This window comes from Ursus arctos, unplaced genomic scaffold, assembly GCF_023065955.2.
Source record: "Ursus arctos isolate Adak ecotype North America unplaced genomic scaffold, UrsArc2.0 scaffold_8, whole genome shotgun sequence".
Taxonomy (NCBI): domain Eukaryota; kingdom Metazoa; phylum Chordata; class Mammalia; order Carnivora; family Ursidae; genus Ursus; species Ursus arctos.
The window spans coordinates 78,418,974-78,439,644 of record NW_026623100.1 but is presented as its reverse complement, the minus strand read 5'-3'; the positions used below and the strand labels follow the sequence as shown (position 1 = coordinate 78,439,644).

Genomic DNA, 20,671 nt, shown 5'->3' with positions numbered 1-20,671 from the left:
GAAATGAGATCACGTGTATAAAGCAGGTGCCCAGTGCAGATTTGGAAACCTTAGGTGCTCACTGCTGTGACCTCCACTACACAAGTCAGGATGAATGGGGACAAGTCAGGGTGAATGGGGACGCTCCCTGGAGATGGCGCTGGTGCCAGACCTCTGCAGATGTGGAGAGGCAGAGAGGAACTGTGGAGGTGACTTGGCCTGCGATGGGAGGGACACAGGAGGAGGAAGAAGGACAAAGACATGAGGCAGGAGTGAGCATTAAGGTGTGTTCTAGCGGCCATGAGGAGACTGGCCTGAGTGGGGAGCTGCTGGAGGGACAGGATGTTAACGTGGACAAGTTCTCAGTCGTTGTAGGTGTTTTGGTCTTTTCCTTCTTTGAAAGAGTGTAGACTAGAGCAAGAATAAAACCCCTGTGTTTCAGCATTTGCAAACCTTGTAGAGAGCAGTCTTTGTCATTATGGTTACAATTTTCTTCTTACCCTGTCCACTCCCTTCTCTTTACATTTTTAGAGGTTCCCCCATCCCAGGTTTTCTGGCTTAAACTTCTCCCCCTGGGTCTTGGTTCATCCAGTGGCACCCCACACTACTTGTGGTAGATCTGTTCTCAGTTGTTAGAGCTAACGGGTTGTTGGCCCCTGGACTGGAAGGAATCCAGCGGAAGGGTCTTGGGTGTCTGAAAGGCACAGGTTTTTAAAACTGTAATTCCAATAGTATCCACTGTGTGGTGCTCACGCATCAGAAATAAATTCTGAAACTACGCGAAAGGGAGCTCCATGCATTGCGACCTTGTGTGGAGAGGTTAAAATCCATAATCACACAAAAAAAGAGGGAAATGGAGCATGGCTTTTGAGAGTTTCAGTTGGGTTTCTCATAACAACCTCCAGTGCCACTTTGATACTGTCACTCACTGATGTCATAAATTCCAGAGCACTGGGATACGTGTCAGGTACTGCAGTTATCCTAAGAGGTGGGGTAGACATAAATGCAGGCAGATTCCCAGAGTTCGTATGAAGCCATAAAACATCCCTATAGCTCTGTGCTGTCGGTTGGTAAGATTGGTAAAAATGACGTCAAGGAAGACAAACAGACTCTTCCACAGTCTGATGCTAAGTAAATATTTTGGAAGGGAAAACTAACAGAGGTTCAAAGCTGCTGTCTGTTTTTTTTTTCCCTTTGAATAAAGTCTGCCATTCCTATGACCAGAAGTGGCTTTAAAATCAGCCCTTTAGGGGCGCCTGGGTGGCTCAGTTGTTAGGCGTCTGCCTTCAGCTCCGGGCGTGATCCCAGGGTTCTGGGATCAAGCCCCGCGTCGGGCTCCCTGCTCCTCTGGGAGCCTGCTTCTTCCTCTCCCACTCCCCCTGCTTGTGTTCCCTCTCTCGCTGGCTGTCTCTCTGTCACATAAATAAAATCTTTAATAAAAAAAAAAAATCAACCCTTTATTTTAAAAAGAAGTTTCTTTTAAGTGAGAAGCTGAGCTCTCGTTTAGAACATATTTGAGTAATTTCGGTAACCTTGGTATTTTTACAAGCTGTACCAAGGTTCTCCGTTGATGCCTGTTGTTTATAATACCTTCTTCTTGCCTTTGCAGGTTTTCATCTCTGTGAACTGTTTAAGCACAGATTTCTCTTCTCAGAAAGGTGTGAAGGGGTTGCCTCTTAATATTCAGATTGACACCTATAGTTATAACAACCGTAGCAACAAGCCTGTGCATCGTGCATACTGCCAAATAAAGGTCTTCTGTGACAAGGTAAGATTGTCGGATTGGGGAGGGACAATTAGAGTAAAGCATGTGAGAGACATACTCTTCCTCACACAGAATGACCAGGGTCTTTTTAATATTTCAGTTTGATGTGAATGTATTGCTAATAATATGAAATAGCTTACTCGAAATTAGAAATTATTGTTTTAGCCACCCGTTACCTGGGGGAGAAAAAACAAATCTCGTTTTCACTGAAAGATTAGAGGAGCCAATGAAGGCATTTCACTGGGCATGTCTGATAGAGTCAAGATGGCGCACGTGGGCTCCGTGCAGGGCTGTGCTCAGTCCCCGGCGGCCCCTCCGCTCCCTGGGACCGGTAGGCAGTGGCTGCGGTGTTGGCGCGCTGGAGCTTCGTGTCTGAGGGCTCCATGTGGAAGCCCGTAAAGGGCTGTCCTTTAACTAGCTTACCTCCCTCCGGGCCCTTGGCAAGTCGTCAGCCAGCTCACTGAAGCAGAGGATGAGATGCCGGGTCTTCTTTAGAGCAGCAGGGAGGCAAGAGGAGCAAGCCTAAGCCTAAATGAGGTCAACGTCATTTCCTTTAACTGGAGAAGAAACGGTCACTTTGGCCAGGTGCAGAGCCAGCGGCCCAGCTGGATGAACTCCAGGAAGAGCTGGTAGGCCCACTGTGTCGTGAAGATTGGAGACCGTGTTCTCCTCCAGAACTCGGCAGCGGCCATAGAGAAAGGAGTGCTCCACTGAACTATGACTGAGGGCGACTTCGGCTTTTCCCACTCCGAAAATGTTCGACCATATTTTTTGCCAGTCCCCCCTTTTGGTCCTGTTTAACAACAACAACAACAACAACAACAACCCTCTCTGTTATTAAGACTTTTGGAAGGTACTAGAAAACTGGAAGTGTATTTGCTGTCAGAGGTGTGCTGTCCTGATTTTTACAGTGGGGACCAGAACACAGCATGTGGCTTGCTTGGAGCAGCCTGAGATCTTCCACGTTCAGAGAGCTTTCTCAGACACCCAGATTCCGTGACATTTATTGAGTACCGTGTGCCTGGTGCTGTGCTAGGCTGGATTAGTTTTCTGTTGTTGCTATTAACAGATTACCACAAACTTCGCAGCTCCGACAAGACACTTCCATTATTTCGTGGTTCTATAGGTCAGAAGTCTGAGGTCTTGCTGGGCTAAAATTCCAGCTGTTAGAATCTCTTTCTAGAGTCTCCGGGGGAGAATCTGTCTGCTCTTCTACCTTCTGGAGTCACTCACATTCCTCGACTTGTGGCCCCTTCTACCTTCAAAGTCAGGAGCCTCCTATCACATCCCTCTGACAGTGCTACCATTGCCACATGTCCTTGTCTGGCTCTTTTGCTTTTAAGGACCCCTTCCGTTGTCCTGGGCTGACGCAGAGGATCTCGGACACTTGCCCTGTCGGAGTCAGCTGATTAGCCACCTCATGTCTCCTTTGCTGTGCAAGCTCACGTATTCACAGGTTCTGAGGATTTGGGTGTGGACATCTCTCAGGGGCTTAGTCTCCCCAGGTACCGCAGTACTTCCCACAGAGGCTGCGTTTTACAAATGACGGGTCACATCTAGTGTGGAGCAGGGATTTCTGATCCCGAGTCAAAATTCTTTCCTTCATTCCACATTCCTTTTTTTAACCAGAGGAAAACCTAAAGAGATAACCAAAGTCATGAAAACTATAAGCCCCAATTTTGTATTATTTGATTCAACAGACATAAAATTATTCTAATTGTTACGCAAGTGCTTACTGTGTGTGCGATGTATCTTTCCTGGAACCGTAACTTTGAGGACTGCTCCTGGTCCATGATCACACTTAGAATACTGGCTGTATTGGATGACGTCAGCGTGAGTTAACGTGAACCGGAGTTCTCCGTATCCGATGGCAAAAGTTGTACACGCGGTTTTGCAGAGAAAGAACAGTATTGATTCACGATCTTAAATGAAATTTGGTTTTAATATTAAGACTTTTTGAGGGAAGCTCCTGTACTGGTAGCTGATTTAGAAAATGAAACCCAGAGAGAGCTTCATGAATTGTCCAAAGCTATTCTATTAATCAGTGGTTGTGCAAAATTCAGAAGTTGGTTTTCTTGTCGCGTGAGTGTGTGCCGATGTATACTGTGAAGCAGAAAGCCTTTTCTTCAGAGTGGCAAGACTGCGTGTGGCTTGGGACAACACATGACTTCATCCTGTGAGGTTGCTGCTTGCCTGCGGATCTGTTGGTTTAGATCACATGGGATGGGAGCGTGTTCTCCAAGGTCTTGCACATCATGTTTGCTGTGCGGGCCAGTCCCTGCTTTTCATTGCTTGTGGGTAAGCTCTGCACCGCGGTGAAAGGAGGTCACACAAAGCCATGGTTAGAAACTAGGCCTCTGCCCCTAGCAGCGCTTCGTGTGGCCTGTCTAGATACCCACATACCCTCAGCCTTCGTACCTATGCCTTTCTTGGTAAGGCCCCTAAAAATGTTGCTGACCTATTCTTCCCTTTTGCTGGAGCAGAGATCTCCTTGGGGATGAAAATTGTTGTTCTCCTTTCCCTTTGCAGCCCTCATGGCGCACGGCGGTGGTGTGAGCGTCGTACAGTCGCAAGGGGCCTGGGGGACCTGGGAGGTGAACTTACACCCTGTTTTCATCCTGAGGTTTTAATCTCAGAGCTGTTATGGGTTGATTTAAAACCCTGCATGGGAAGAAAATATTATGTATTGCTGTGTGTAATTAATTTTCAAAGCCCTTAAATCTCTCAACCACATGAAACTCCTCTATGACCTCACACCCACTCCTGACTCTCGTGCATCTCGTTTTAACTTCTGTCGTCCCTTACGGTTGGGATTGCTTCTGCTCTTCTGGGTTGTCTGGGGCCACCGCTTCTCTGTGGAATATCCCAGCCACCTCCTTGATTCTCTTTCTGAGATTTGACTCACCTGTTGTTTGGTGCCTGTCAGACTCTCACATCTTATGAATCTGGTCCACATCCACAGTAAGAAACTAGAAATGAGACATCTCTTGGTATCCTTCAGAAGTATTTACATTGTTTTTCTGTCCTAAGAAGAAGGTTTTACGAGCCCTTCATTATGAATTGCTCAACTGGTTTGGGATAAATGGAACTTTCTCTTATGGCAGAAGCAGCAGCAATTTCACTCTTTTTTAGAGAAAACGAGAACAGGAATTGGATCTCTAACCAATGGAAATTTGGCAGCTTCTCTTGCTACGAGCTTGTATATATGTATATATGTGGGGTTCTTTCTTAGGAAACTGTCATTGGCCTTGATTTCCCACAGAGCGTTTTCTTGCTCAGAGCACCACTCGCTGTGACCGTAATCGGGAGCGGGTAGGTTAACTTTGTAGGTCACTGCCTGAGGTGATTGCCCAAGATCAGCCTCTTCAGTTGTTGAAGGAGAGAGTAAAACAGCCTGAATTTAAATGGTTCTCTGTAATGTCACAGAACTTCCTTTAATATTTCTTGCTGAGTCTACTGCTGATGAATTCTTTTAGCTTCTGTATGTCTGAAAAGTATTTCACCTCTGATTTTGAAAAATATTTTTGCTGGGTATAAAGTTCTGGTTGACGGCTTTTTCCTTCAGTGCTTGAAAGACAGGACTCTGCTGTTGTCAGGCTTACATTTTTTTTGCTAAGATTTTATTTGTTTATAGAAAGAGTGCATGAGTAGGGGAAGGGGCAGAGGGAGAGGGACAGAGAGAATCTCAAGCATACTCCCCACTGAGTGTGGAGCCTGATGTGGGGCTCGATCCTGAGATCATGACCTGAGCTGAAATCAAGAGTCAGTTGCTCAACTGACTGAGCCACCCAGGTGCCCCAGGCTTACATTTCTAATGAAATATCTGCCATCATCATTATCTGTTCTTCTGTACCTAAGGTGTCTATTTTTCTATGATTCCTTTTAGATTTTCTCTTTTTACTGGTTTTGAACACTTTGATGTATCTCTTTACATTTCTCGTACTTAGAGTTTGTTGAGCTGCTTGGATCTGTGGATTTATAGCTTTCATCCTATTGGAACATTCTTCAGGCATTGTTTCTTTTTATTTTTTTTTCTTTTTCTTTTTCTTTTTTTTAATGTTTTTTTATTATATTATGTTAGTCACCATACAGTACATCCCTGGTTTCCGATGTAAAGTTCGATGATTCATTAGTTGCGTATAACACCCAGTGCACCATGCAATACGTGCCCTCCTTACTACCCATCACCAGCCTATCCCATTCCCCCACCCCCTCCCCTCTGAAGCCCTCAGTTTGTTTCTCAGAGTCCATAGTCTCTCATGCTTCATTCCCCTTCTGATTGCCCCCCTTTCTTTATCCCTTTCTTCTCCTACCGATCTTCCTAGTTCTTATGTTCCATAGATGAGAGAAACCATATGATAATTGTCTTTCTCTGCTTGACTTATTTCACTTAGCATTATCTCCTCCAGTGCCGTCCATGTTGCAGCAAACGAGAAATCGCTCTTTCTGATAGCTGAGTAATATTCCGTTGTATATATGGACCACAACTTCTTAATCCAGTCATCTATTGAAGGGCATCTCGGTTCCTTCCACGATTTACCTATTGTGGACAATGCTGCTATGAACATTGGGGTGCATATGGCCCTTCTCTTCACTACGTCTGTATCTTTGGGGTAAATACCCAGTAGTGCAATGGCTGGGTCATAGGGTAGCTCAATTTTTAACTTTTTAAGGGAGCACACTGTTTTCGAGAGTGGCTGTACCAACTTCAGGCATTGTTTCTGGAAACACGTTCTTCATCCTCCTCTGGGAATGCCAGTTGCACACGTACACACCGGGTACTTGCAGTCCCACAGCTCCCTGATGCTGTTCATTTTCTAGGATTGCTTTTTCTTTCTGTGTTTCATGTTGGATAGTTTTTGTTAATGTCTTAAAGTTCATCAGTGTTTCCGTTTGCCCTGTCTAAACTGCTGTTAATCCCACCCAGTGTATTTTCCATCTTAGACGGTGTAGTTTTTGTCTCTGGGAGATCAATCTGGGTCTGTTTTACATCTTTCTTGTCTCAATATGTGGTTTTTTCACTAACTTTGTGAACATATGGAATGCAGTTACAATAACCAAGCTAATGTCCTTGCCTGAATTCTGTGTTGTTTCTGGGTTGGTTTCAGTGGTTTGATATCCTCCTCAAACAGTCATGTTTTCCTGCTTCTTTACATGCCTGGCAATCTTACGGGATACTAGACATTGTGAATTTTACAATGTCTGGTGCTGGATGGTTTTGTCATCTTATGAATCTTCTTGAGTTTTGTCCTGAGAGCTAGTGAAGAGTTACTTGGAAACGTCTGATCCTTTCAGGTCTTACTTTTACAGTTTGACAGGTGAGTCTGGATTAGTGCTCAGTATCAGCTAATTATTCTCCACAACTGAGCTGAGGTTTTCCTGACTGTTCTACCAACTACCCTGTGGATTTTAAGTTTCTCCAGTCTGATTGGTGGGAAGAGGCACAATTTTCTCTGTGTGAGTTTCAGACAATATTCTCTAGTTTTTTCGGAGGCCTTTTCCCCCAACTTCGGTTAACTTCCTTATACCTGTTTCTCTCTCAGTACTGAACTGACTAGTCGAGGGGACCGTCCAAAGATCTCTGGGGTTCTTTCCCGTGTAACTCTTTCCCCGATGCTACTTTGTCCTGCTTTGTTGATCTCTCTGTCTGGATTTGCAACTCTGTCTCTCAACCCAGGGAACCTGGGTGGAGCAGACCTCTGGACATCCCTCCCTGTGCCACGGCCTGGGAACTGTGAAGGCAGTCAGCCCCTGGAGGACCCATCTTGCTTGTTTCCTGTCTCTCAGGGATCCCTGTTCTTTGTTGCCTGGTAGTCCTGCCCTTAAAAATCCTTGTTTCATGCATCTGTCTTTTTTGTTGTTGTTTAAGTTGTCTCAGGGTGGAGGGTAAGTCTGGTCTGTGATAGTCCCATCTTGAGTGGAAGCACAGTCCCTTATTCTTTATGGGTGGAGCTGATAAGTAGGGAGAGAAATGTCTTATTTTTTTAAAACTACCTTTTGGGGAGTATAATTTATCATCATAGTGAAGCTATTGTTAGACTGTTGGAAAGAACTGAGAGAGATACAGACCAAGTATATGGTAATGGGTGGGAGACTGGAGATATTGACCTGTTTTTCTATGTCAAGGAGGTGATGTTTGTATCAGCATTACACAGCGTTTTTTATAAAAGCAGATTATATGTTTACCAATATGTTAGTATAGTAACACCTTCTAGAAGAAGCAGAAGGTGGTTTGTATTCTGTTTTTTAAAATGTGGTTTCGTTATATAATGGTGCTAGGATCTGTGGGATGATTTTCATTGCCTCTCTTTGCTAGCAGGGAATTTATTTGCAGAAAAATAAGCTACTTGTTCAGACTTAACTGGGTAATTTTATGAAGAAACCTGTACCACCCAGAAATAAATGCTAACAGGTGAAGCAAAATGATTAATTCATAGTTATGTTTTTATTCTACTTGCTTAATTTTGGGTCATGTTGGTTATTAACATGGTCGTTTTTTTATTTTCGTGGGTTCAATTGCACAGCACCGCCATTGCCCATATAGTTGATACATATTGTGTGTATGTGTTCTCTTTATAGGATTGGGGGTACGCTTTTTCCCTTTTAACTGATTATGCAGATTTCTACTTAAATCTTTGCCGGTCGTGTCTGTCCTTGGACACAATTACAGCTTTCAATGATAACGTTGCCCGTGTAGGAAAGCGCACTCAAAGCAGCGTCCACTTGTCTCCTAGACAACGGGAGCGTCACCTAGGCTCTGAAGGCAATGTGGTGCATTAGCGGATTTTCTCAGCTTTTCACTGAACCTGGCCGCAGTCATTGTTGAGGGGAATTTTGCTTTATTTGTTTTTTAAGTAAATGTTATTGCCCCATGATTTCACATGAACAGTTTTAAGAACAGGCTTTTTAGGGGCGCCTGGGTGGCTCAAATGGTTAACCATCGGACTCTTGATTTTGGCTCAGGTCATGACCTCGGGATTGTGAGATCGAGCCCTGTGTCCATGCTGGGCATGGAGCCTGCTAAGGATTCTCACTCTCCCCCTCCCTCTGTGCCTCTCCACTCCCTCTCTAAAAAGGAAATGTAAACAAAACAAAACAAAACCCCAGGCTTTTTAGAGGAAACTACTATGATAAGCTCCATAAATATAATAATTAATGGAGTTCATCTCCAGAGAGGGATACTTTTCTCCCCACCCGTCAGATAAGAATTAAATATTTTAAAGAGGATCGGTTAAGCACAATCATGCCTTGTCTCCCCTGTAGGGAGCTGAAAGGAAAATCAGGGATGAAGAACGAAAACAAAGCAAAAGAAAAGGCAAGTGTACTGACCCCAGCTCCCAGTTGAATGCCTGTAAGTAGAAATGTTTCCTCTGCATGTTTCAGATCTTTTCCATTCAGAGTGGTGACTAGAGTTTGCAAGCAAAAGATACAGTAGCGGATACTTAATGCTGTGAAGTGGTAGCATTGCTCCCTTTACTGGTTACACAGTCCGATGAATGGCTGATCTAAGGCATTTTCTTGGGGGAGCGACAGAAAAGGATTCTTGAGTTTTTCCAGAGTTCAGATATTTGGGCTGTTAGCTTTAGTTCAAGTTACTGATTCCAGTCCTGAAAAATAACACATCTTCTCTCTGAAGAGCTGATGATAAAGCCGGGACCTGTCTAGATTTTTATAATAGTGATACTCTTGAGAATTGAGGATGTCTTACTTCTAAGTGCATAGTCGTCTTATGTATAATAGTCTAACGTTTCGGAATCTGGAAGGCTCCTGTGTGGGCATTTCACAGGAAAGCTCTATTTGTTCCCTTTTTTTTTTTTTTTTTTTTTTTAATGTGACCAGTGTTCATCTTCACAAAATCCTGTCTCTCTCCGCCACAAGGGGGGAAATGCTGCTCTGTGGCGGTGGTGTTTCATCTGTCGGACGTGGGCCGCGAGCAGCTGGCCTCTGAACAGTCTGTCTAGCTCAGCAGACGTTTGCCCTACAGCACAGCACGTTAGCTTCTCCAACTAGCATCAAAGTGCAGACTCCCGATGTCACTTCAGAGAGAGCTGACCAGGAGAGTTCACCACCGAGGACTTCAGGGCAGATGACAAGGGACGAGGGAGTCTATAATTTAACAAATAAAGAACCTAGTCAGTCGCACGTACTCTGAGCCTCTCTGAGGTTAAATTCTGAGGTGAAGTTCAGGCATAAAGGCGTGTGTTCTCAAGTTGTAGGTTACATTGCTGTTAGAATGTGAATTATTTCCTCATGACAGCTAAGGTGAAATGACTTCTGAATTATGTTTATACGGTTATACGTCTTAGCCGTTCAGACAAAAATTAAATATGCTTTGCCTCTGTTCCAAAGTTTCTGTGTATGTTTAAAAATAGCCTTTTCTCTTCTGATTTTGCCAAGATGTTCAGTTGATTTTAGTATGAATATACACAACGTATTTCTTCACGTGAACTGTGATTTTCCTTAGTTCAGGCAACATGACCTGTACCATATACGGTGCTGCCATTTAAGTTTCTTAAAGTTGAGGAGAATGCTCTGTGGCCTGCATCCAGTATGTGTATGTAAGTGGTTGACTGTGGTGTCTTCATTCTTTTTTTAGTTTCTGATGTTAAAGTGCCACTGCTTCCCTCTCACAAACGAATGGATATCACGGTTTTCAAGCCCTTTATTGATCTCGATACTCAGCCTGTCCTCTTCATTCCTGATGTGCACTTTGCCAACCTTCAGCGGGGCGCTCACGTAGGTAACCAGGATCCCAGGGTGGCGCAAGAGAAAGTCTTTGGCATTCATGGTAAACAGAAGCCGAAGTTTAGTGAGGTTTCACTAGTGTTATGGGTCAGCCTTCTGGAATATTCAGTTGGGGTGACGTGATGTCCTTACAGTAGAGCAGGTGTAAACACTGTTGAAGGAAATGAAGTGCCAAACCTGTCAACTTCACTCTGTATGTAGGCACGTATTTACGTCTCAGTTCATTTTAAAAATGCTAGAATAGTGACATAATTGGGAGTCTGAGTCTATGATCTTGCGGATTTAACTTACATGGTTCTGGGCATGAGGGAGAAGCCACAGGGAGACTTAAGGTAGGTAGCCTTCATGGCAGAGAGAACATCTGAAGGCTCTTTGCATCGTTTCAGTTACTGAATCATAGTTGGCGCATAGATAGCCACATCTCGGCAATTAATATAAATTTTCACAACTAGCCACACCCTGCTTTCAGCAGAAGCTTAGTAGAGATAGCAGCTTTGGTCGAGTGGACAGAGCCTGCTTTCTGTGCAGAGCCCCAAAAATGTGAAGAAGATAGTGTGCCACCCACTTTGTGCACAGATTTATATGGTTTAATGACTTTTTAGAGTTTTGGGGGTTGGGAGGGCATTACCAATGTAACCAGTTTCTTTTTCTTTTTTTTTTTTTTCTTTAAGGTTTATTTATTTATTTGAGAGAGATAAAGAACGCACAGGGTGGGGCAAGGGGCAGAGGGAGAGAGAATCTCAAGTAGACTCGTCGCTGAGTGTGGAGCCCTACATAGGGCTCAGTCTCATGACCCTGGGATCATGATCTGAGCTAGAGTCAAGGGTGGCACGCTTAACCGACTGAGCCACGCTGACGCCCCAACCATGTATCCAGTTTCTAATGAGAAGCTTTGCGGTGAGCAGGGGTAGGCAAACTTTTCCTGTAAAGGTTCAAATTGTAAATATTTCAGGCTTTTGGAGTCACACAGTGTCTGTTGAGACTCTCCTACTCTGCCATTGTAGTGCCCAAACAGCCATAAACAACATGCCAATGAGTGAGGGTGTCTGTGTGCCAGTAAATGGTTATACAAACAGGCATTGGGCCACACTTGGCTCCTGGGCCCTAGTTTGCCAACCCCTGCTTTAGAGGAGTTCAAGATGCCTATAAGAATCTGGTTATTGAAAAACAAAGCTAAAGGATTTTGTACTAGACTAGACAGATTCAAAATCATTTTCATTTTAGGAATAAGTCACTTATGGTTTGAAATATTTTGAGCATATACTAGAAAAGCAATCTTTTTTTTTTTTCTTTTTCTTTTTGTCTTAGGTCCTTCCTATTGCCCCAGAAGAATTGGAGGGTGAAGGGTAAGGTTTATGTTTTGTTTTGTCTTAATAAATTCTTTTTGTTTTTAAATAATCTCAAACTGGTAGAAACATTGCAAGTACAATACAAAGAACTCGTTTTTTCCTGAGCCATTTGAGAGTGAGCTGCACGCTCAGTGACCCGTCATTCCTAAACTCCTTAGTGTATATTTCCTGCAAATGAGGACAGTCTCCCACATAACAGAGCCAGGTTTTTAACAAGACGTTCCCTTCAGTTTTTGTCGTTTGTTAATAATGCCCTTTATAGCAGAAAAGGATCCTGTCCAGACTCACACTGTGTATGTAGTTGTCTCTTTAATCTCCTTCAGTCTCAAACAGTCTCAGTGTCTCCTTGACTCTCCTGACCTAATACTTTTGAAGATTATAAGTCAGTGGCTTCATAGAATGTCCTTCAGTTTGGGTATGTTTGTTGTTTTCTCATGATTAGATTCAGGTAATTATGCATCTTGGCAGGAATGTCATAGACATAAGCCTGCGTTCCCAGGGTGTCCTGTCAAGTAGCATAATTTTGGTTTACCCACCGCTAAGGCCGTTCACTTTGAACACTTGATCAAGGTGGTGTCTGCCAGGCTTCGCTGCCATGAGGCCACTCGTGCTCCTTTTGTAATAAGTGTTTTGCGGGGAGGTGCTTTGTCGCTTTGTAAAAATCTCATTCCTCATCAGACTTTAAATTTACTCTTTTTTTTTTCTTTATTATCGGCATGGACTCATAGTTTCCAGCTGTATTCAACAAGTTGCGAATCATTGTTATCATTCACTTAGCCCAGATTGCCCTAGAAGTTCAGTTGGTCCAGCTGCTCCTGAGCCCCTTCGACGTGCCCTCCGCCCCTGCTCCCTGAGCCTCCCCCAGGTCCAGGCACAGCGTCTTCCAGGCGCTCGTGCTTTCTCTTCCCCAGCTTGAGGACTAGCTGCTTCTCCAAGAAACCCTGCTCCCTTCTGGAGAAGGAACCCAGCCCTGGGTGTGCTCCTTGCTGTGGAGGGGTCGCTGCCCCCTGACACGTGGGTACCCTTCGTGGCCCGTTTGGGCTCTGACTGCCCACACCAGCAGACCCCCTGCTCAGCACTCCACCATCTTGAGGGCCTGGTCCCCTCTTGGGGCTCCCCTTTCAGACCCGTGTTGCGTAGGGAACCTTTTCTCTGAAGGCCATCCGTCACTGCCTCTAGAGCGCTTCGTGTGCTTAGACATATCCTGCAGGCGCTTTCATGGGGGGACTAGTATGTGCTGGACACTGAGACAGACAGACGGAGTATTTTAAGGTTCAGCCCCTATTCTTGCAGCTCTCCTTCTGCTCCAAACCAAGCACTCTCTTCGTTTTCAGTTACTGTACTGTTTTCTTGCTCACCCACACTGAACCCCCTCGCAACATAGAACTTGAACCCCATAACTTAACTTATTTCTTCAAACACACTGGTGTCTATTTCCTCTTTTTATTTGCACTGACACTACTGTATTCAAACCCTTTCAAATTTTATGCTGTGATTGTCCCCAGAGTCCTCTCGCAGGTTCTTCTGCTTATGGGTCCTGGAGTCCCCTCCAGTCTTTGCCACACACATTGATTACAGCATTCTCGTTTCACGAAACTGAAAGATTTCCTAAAGCCTGTGACATGAGTCTAGAATTCCCTTGAGCCAGACGATCCAGGTATTCCCATGAGCGTCCAGGCTGCCCTTCTGGATTCGTCTTCCTGCAGAGCGTTCTACTGTAGCCAGCCTGGCTCTGCCGATGCGCTTCCCCCGTTGCTAACACATTCGCTCCTTTGTTACCACCTGTGTGTGTGTGTGTGTGTGTGTGTGTGTGTATATCTCAAATCCTACTTCCTGAAAAGAAGCTCTCCGTTCCTAAGAAGCCAGCTCAATTTAGTGTAAGAGCAATGGGGAGGTGTCTGGCAGGTGACCTGAGTATAGTCCCAGCTCTGCCATCAAATAGTATGAGCTGGTTCAATCAGTGTCTTTCCTTGGGCCTCAGGTTTTCACCCACAAACTAAGGAAGCTGGACCAGATAAAGAACAAAGGTCATTTTAAATCTAAACTTCAGTGACAGACCCTAAAACTCCTTTTTGTTTCTGCAAGTGATTGAAGCTGAAGTCACTAATCTCCTCATTTGGGTTGCCTGCAGGTCTAACTTGAAAAGGGGTCCGTACGGATCGGAGGAGGATTTTGCCATGGCACCTCCCGCTAAGCTGACGCGGACGGAGGAACCAAAGAGAGGTGCGCTGGGTCACGGCTCTTGTGGGAGCTGTCAGATCGAAGTGGATTCTGAACCTGTCAGAAGCACGAATTGCTCGAACAAATCTTGTCTAGCTTGACTTTCTTGAATATTCTTCCATCAGACCAGCTCTTGGCTTGAAGCGTGGACTTAGAGCAGGGTTAAAAGAAGCTGGAAACCGTACTCTTCCAGGTGGATTCGATACTGGTTCACGGGCACTGTTCTTGATGCAGGTGTCTCTTTTTAGTTTAACCAGTATCCAGGATCTGTTCTCTCGTTTTGCTCATAGGAATAACTGTGTCCTTTGTCTTTCCCCCTCCTATTCCTGGCTGCGGATTAGTGCTGCTCTACGTACGAAAGGAGTCAGAGGAAGTCTTTGATGCCCTGATGCTCAGGACTCCGTCTTTGAAAGGCTTGATGGAGGCGGTAAGTCGTAGAAGCCTGGAAACGCTCTTCGGAAAGCTAAACACACTTAAGTAGAATTCCACTGAAACACATTGTATCAGACCACCCAGATTCCGTGTTGTACTGAAATCTCTGAAGCCCGAGCACAGCCCCCGTTTCATCCAGTCTCGCGGGGCCCTCCGTCGTCTGGAGGGCCTTCCCCACCGGGCCTCGCACCACCACACCCAGCGCGCTAGCTGGTAGACGGTAACTTCTCAGTAACGTCTAGTCAACTGAATTGAGTGCTTTTGTGATGATCTGTGACTTAGGGTTTTTTTGTTTTTTGTTTTAAGATTTAATTTATTTATTTTAGAGAGAAAGAGAGCCAGCACAAGCTGGAGGGGCAGAGGGAGAGGGAGAGAGAGAATCTCAAGCAGACTCCACGCTGAGTGTGGAGCCTGACTCGGGGCTCGATTCCAGCACCCTGAGATCATGACCTGAGCCGAAACCAAGAGTTGGATGCTTAACCGACTGTGCCACCCAGGCGCCCCTGAAATAGTTCTAATATACTTGGTTAAAGGAAGACTGCCATTTCACAAACCATTTAGAAGCTCACAAAAATTATTTTTAATCAAATAGAAATCTTTAAAAACTTCATGCATAAAAACAGTGGCTCCTTGGTCTGCCTTTGAAACTCCCAATCCCGGGGAATGACCAAGCTTGTATCAAGTCCTTACCCAAAGCCTATTTGAGAATATTTAGACGTGTAGCCAGTGATAACCATAATCCTTCCCAGTCGGACCTCGGCACTGAGCAGACTGACCCCGGCCTGCCCTTCTGGGACGTCAGCAAGAGATGGCATGAGAAGGAGGCCAGTTTGGCTTTGCCCCGGGATACGATTCAAGGAATCAGCCCTGTATCCTGATATTTATCAACCCCCTAGAAATCATAGGCATCTTTGAGCTCACAGTGTGTGCGTCACTGGAAATGGGTTTCCCGCGGCTCTGCTACAACCGCAGTGTGCCGGATTCAGTTAACAGACGTTGGTTAAGCACCTGCCCCGTGCCACGTTCTGTTCCAGCCACTAGAGTCACGAGAGTCAGTGACACATTGCTGAGTGGAGCTGAGGGTCCAGTTAGAAAGGTATAGGGACAAGAAAGTAGGCGAAGAAGCTAAGAAGTAGTTTTCCAGGCACTGATAAATGCAGTGAAGAAAAGAAGCAGTGCGAGGGGACAATGGACTGGGGGAGCCGTGGTCTCTCGGGGTCCCTGGGCTCACAGGTGTCTGAGCACATTCCCTCCCCCACCAAAGCCAGCACCATGGGCTTTCTGTTTTCTTTCAGCTTTGTGCGATTTCTCCTAGAGTACTCTTTCTTACCTTGTCTTCGGATGACCTTTCCTCATTTCTTCAGAACAGTGCAAACTCTCAATTATGGAGAGAAAAGAAGTGAAAAAGGTTGAGACTTACTGTGCAGATACAACATGCTCACAACCCATAAAGAATTTGTCATTGTTGTGTGTCTCTCAGGCCTGTGGTTTCCTAATTGACGCTTCATAAATACGCAAGTAATTATTAGCCGGTGATACACAAAAGAAATGGATTTGTTTGGACGATGGGAGCTTAGATTTGGGTTGAACTGGGTGTTTTCGTTAGCTTGAAAGCAGTCTGCAGGTTGGCCTCCTGAGGCCCCCTTTCTCAGTGCTCCTTTGAGTTTTGCTCTTCCAGATCGAGTATCAGTGGTAACCCCGGTTTGGGGGTGGTCTGCACAGGTCCAAATGAAGCATTTGGTGTAGACTGAATCAGCTTATCCTTGGATTAATTCACCCTCTATCCTCAAAGATAGCCTCTGTGCTCTGAAAGGAAACCCGCACACTTGATACCACACTGATTTCACTGCTGTCTGGACCTTCATGGATCATGAAAGAGGGTGGAAGGGCTGAGGCTCAGGCGGGCCTGAGGGCCACACCCCAGCGGCTGCAGCCACGTTAGCCGGAGCCTTGGGCTTTTGCGAAGGTCTGTGCTGCTCTCCGAGAGGCTCTAGGCCGACCGGACAGAGGCACGGTCTTGGTTTGTGATCAGGGACTTTGATGTTTACCTGGGCTGTGGGACATCAAAGTGTTGTTTTCCTTCCCATAATTCTGTATCGGAAGTTCACTCCTGCTCTGTGCTGAGCAGGCAGCAGTCCTCGCAGCAGTCCTGTGCTGTAGGAAGTCAGAGTCTCCCTTTCCCGAGGAGGGGAGGCTGAGGCTCAGAACCGTGACTTCTGTTGAAAGCGAGTCACAGCTGATCGCGCTCCGACGTGTGGGACTCGGAGCTAGAGCAGAGTGCCGGCGACAGGCAGGTCCCTGTCACTGCTCACTGCGTACAACCCCGCCTGTACACTGGGGGTGTTAGTTCATGACGTTGTAGCGAGGGGGTCTCGTCGTGACAACAGAAGCGCCACCCGACGTGAGGTGTGAGCCCTGGGGGTGCCGTGGGGTGCCAAGCAGCTGTGTACTTCTGGCGCCAGCTTCCTGTAAATCTGAAACTGCTCTGTAGTCATTTTTTTAAAAAGATGACCGTATAATACACAGAGCGACATCAGTAAACTAGGGGGAAGAAACAGGGCCCCGACTGCAGCTCCCTCCAAAGGCAGGTAACGCCCCTTCCCTCGGGACGCGTGGGTTTCGTGTACCTCTGTGCACGTGCGTGTTTGAAAGACAGAAAACTGAGTGACTGTACCATGGTATTTATAGTTCTAGTTTGTGTTTTAAAGCCTTGAGATCAGCACCTTGTAATTATTTTTCTTTGTTCTTTTAGATCTCAGACAAATATGATGTGCCCCACGATAAGATTGGGAAAATATTCAAGAAATGTAAAAAAGGGTAAGCATTAACTGGCCTTCCTAGTACTTCTAAATAACATTAATATTCTGTGACATTAATGTGATTCACATGCTTTTGTGCCCAGTCTAGAAAAAGTTAGAGAAACATGAAAGCAGGGATGTATTTTTTTCTTAAATTATCCACATAAAATTGATCTGGCTTTCTAAGACATCTTTGTGGACTCTTTTTTTTTTTTTTTTCAAGTAAAATTTTTATTTGCACTTCCCGTGCCTGGCAGCAGAGAAGAGGCTCCAGGCTCCAGAGCCCGTTATGAAATGTACTAAGGAGAACAGCAAGCCCCACCCGGCTCATTGAGCCCCGGTCATGAGTCAGGCACTGGGTTGGGCACTTCGCGTGGTACTTAATTTCCACATCACCCTCTGAGCTGGGTGTGACCCTCATGAGTTTACAGATGAGGCAGCTGAGGCAGAGAGCCTGCCAGATCCAGGGTCAGGTAGTAGGTTAGTGCCGAGGCCATGGTTCAAGTTCAGTCTTTGCCCCCTCTGCTGTATTCTCCTGCCCTGGACCATGTTTTCAGTCACAGAACATTGCTTCCTTGCCCAGAAATTAATATTTTCAGTTCCATTTCACCTAAGTGACTGTGCATTTGACATGGATAAGCAGAGAATGGCATAAGAATCGTTTGGCTTCGGTCTAAAGCAAATACTTACTAGTAGTTCGGTTAAACTTGGAGGATAACTTGCCGGGGAAGATAATTGGTCAGGGAGCTGTGGTTTCAGATCCCATAGGTTAATTTGACTAATATGCTTTCTAAAGCTGGGTCACTGAGGTGCTTCTTCTGCAGACTTAATTTGTGCATTAGCTGAATGTGTGTAATAGCTCCTGTGAATCGAGCGACTCCTACATGCTGAAGTGATCGCGGTAAATAAGCTAGGATGCTTTGCTTCTTCCCGGGCCCGGCGCTGTTAGAAGAGCTGTACCGGAGCCCCCATGTGGTGCTCCAGCAGTCCTGTGACACAGGCGCCGCTGCTACCTCCGTTTCAGAGATGAGGGGATTGAGGCTGAGGGAGGGTTTGTAAATAACGCGTCTCCCGTGTCGCAGCTGGTACGTGGCCACGCTGCCGTGACCTGCCTCCACACGAGCAGGCGTGAGTACACCTGTCCTGCTTCTCCTCTCCCAGGATTCTGGTGAACATGGACGACAACATCGTGAAGCATTACTCCAATGAAGACACCTTCCAGCTGCAGATTGAGGAAGCGGGGGGGTCGTACAGACTCACCCTCACTGAGATCTAAGGGCACGCCGGCCCGCCACTCGCGGCGAGTTCAAGGAAGGTTACGCGGGTCTCGCTGTTTGGCCAGCTGCAGGTACATCACAGGTATGGGTGGATGTCAACGGAAGGGGCTCCTTTCGAGCTGGAGACGGTGCTGCACTTGGCTTGTAGATAGCGTTCGACATACCGCACTGGCGTTTCCAGACGGCAGAAATCCATGCGCCATTATGTTTGAATTTTCTGATATCAGTACTTAGGATTAAAAGTGAAAACTTTGTTCTAAGATTTTGTAGACTCTCTGGGAACCTTTGGAATATCTGCTACATTATTTATAAAAATATTGGGCTATCTACCTTGTCTCTTCAGTGTCAGTGGGCCTGCTCACTAGTGCAAGTCAGAAAAGGCAATGGGCTTGGGTTTAAGGATTTCGTGCCCTTGCCCGAACTCAGTGTAACTCTGACTGCCTCAGGGTAGTGGGAGTGGCATCCGAAGAGGAGAGGATGCGTCCTTTCTCCCTCAGCCCCTCATCCTCCAGAAAATGTTTACTCAAACAGGGCATGTTACTGAATCTTCCTTTGCAACTTTCTTGAACATATCAACTGCCTTTCTTAGGAAGAACTGAAGTGGGTTACAGTACGGATCAGTTAAGCTAACGCTGTGTTGTGTGTAAGTGCAATACGTTTTTGAAGGCCTGTCTGTAAATGTGTACATACGTGTCTTATACAAATAGATAATATATAAATGTGGTGTCTGTACATAGAGTGAGGAGACGCAATAAGGTCTACCTTGAAGGCTTTCCCTAAATGAAAGGTTGAGTTATTCTTGGTAACGTATACCAAGCAGATCGAGTACCGTGCTTAGTGGAACTCACTGAGTGTGTTGTCCGTGTTTTCCGCAACGGCAGTCGTCCCCGAGCATAGCAAACCCTTCTCGAGTGGCAGAGATTCTCTTTGCTCTTGAGAGTGGTGTTATTCAGATTTCTGCACTGTTTTGACAAATGAAGTATAGGAAGAACACTACCGCGCTTCCTATCTGTTGTGTAGGCTACAATCATACGTGCCGAGAGAGAGAACACACGGTCCTTCCACCACGTGTGAGACTGTTGTGTAGTAGGTGACACGACCCCAAATGGAGTCCTTCCTCGTCTTCCTTACGAGAAGTGATTTCTATTGTCTTGTGTTTCAGAGCCTTCAAGCTTTGACTGTCTTGTATGCTGACAATTCTAGAAAGCATTCATGAGTTTATGAGGCTGTATTACGATGGCAAGGGAACATTTTGTACACACGTTTAAATATATAAAAGTACTAAAAAGTGTAATTTTATAACGGAGATAAAATCACGGGTATCTAGGTTCAGGGAGCTAGAATAGGTCATTTGTATAAGTAGGATTGCCGGTTACATTTTTACATAAAAATATTCTAATGAAGTATGTGAACTAAACTGCTGGTTTTCTAAGATAAGATATCATGGGACACGGGTCATAACTATTTTATATTTTGTTTTATGAAATAAATTTTTGTCTTGCTTATTGTTTTTAATTGTATCATTGAAGATGTATTTTAAACCAAAGGGATTAAATTTTATATGTCTGTTTCATAATTGTCATTTCCTGTTACTCCGTTTGACTTTATCATTTCATTAGTCAGTAACGCAGAAGGTGAGATCTTAAATGAGTAGAGCTGAAAAGAATCTCCTTAGCATTTTCTCCTCGTATCTCAAATGGATACTTCTGTCTTTTCCTTCATCTTAATTTTTCCTTACAGGTGTCTGAAATCACCCAAGTAACTTTTAAATAAGGGAGCCCTGAATAATTTTTCAGCTTGTTACCAAAAAATTTTTATTTTATTTTATTTTATTTTATTTTATTTTATTTTATTTTATTTTATTTTATTTTATTATTTATCTATCCCTCAGAGAGAGAGAGAACAGTGGCCGGCAGAGAGAGAAGCAGGCTCCTGGCTGAGCAGGGAGCCCAATGCCAGACTCAGTCCCAGGACCCCGGCATGACAACCTGAACGGAAGGCAGACACTTAACCAACTCAGCCACCCAGGCGCCCCTTGTTACCAAAATTTAACCACTAAAGCAGAAGGCATATGCTTTTAGGCCTTAAATCTTAAGGGTTCTTAGT

General features: G+C 45.2%; 1 protein-coding gene across 2 annotated transcripts in view; it reads left to right on the top strand.

The window, feature by feature from the left end:
* The window catches only part of GRHL1 (grainyhead like transcription factor 1), a 52,035-nt gene extending 31,899 nt beyond the window's left edge, over positions 1-20,136 (top strand). The window contains exons 9-16 of one of the 2 annotated variants that reach the window (XM_026518699.4): positions 1,589-1,747; positions 9,008-9,095; positions 10,341-10,480; positions 11,798-11,835; positions 13,970-14,061; positions 14,400-14,485; positions 17,243-17,307; positions 18,450-20,136. In XM_026518699.4, coding sequence (XP_026374484.1) covers positions 1,589-1,747; positions 9,008-9,095; positions 10,341-10,480; positions 11,798-11,835; positions 13,970-14,061; positions 14,400-14,485; positions 17,243-17,307; positions 18,450-18,564 — 783 coding nt within the window. In that variant the 3' untranslated portion in view covers positions 18,565-20,136. The remainder of the gene's footprint in view (positions 1-1,588; positions 1,748-9,007; positions 9,096-10,340; positions 10,481-11,797; positions 11,836-13,969; positions 14,062-14,399; positions 14,486-17,242; positions 17,308-18,449) is intronic. The other variant, XM_057309302.1, reaches the window with a different exon arrangement.
* The last annotated feature ends 535 nt before the right edge of the window (positions 20,137-20,671 follow it).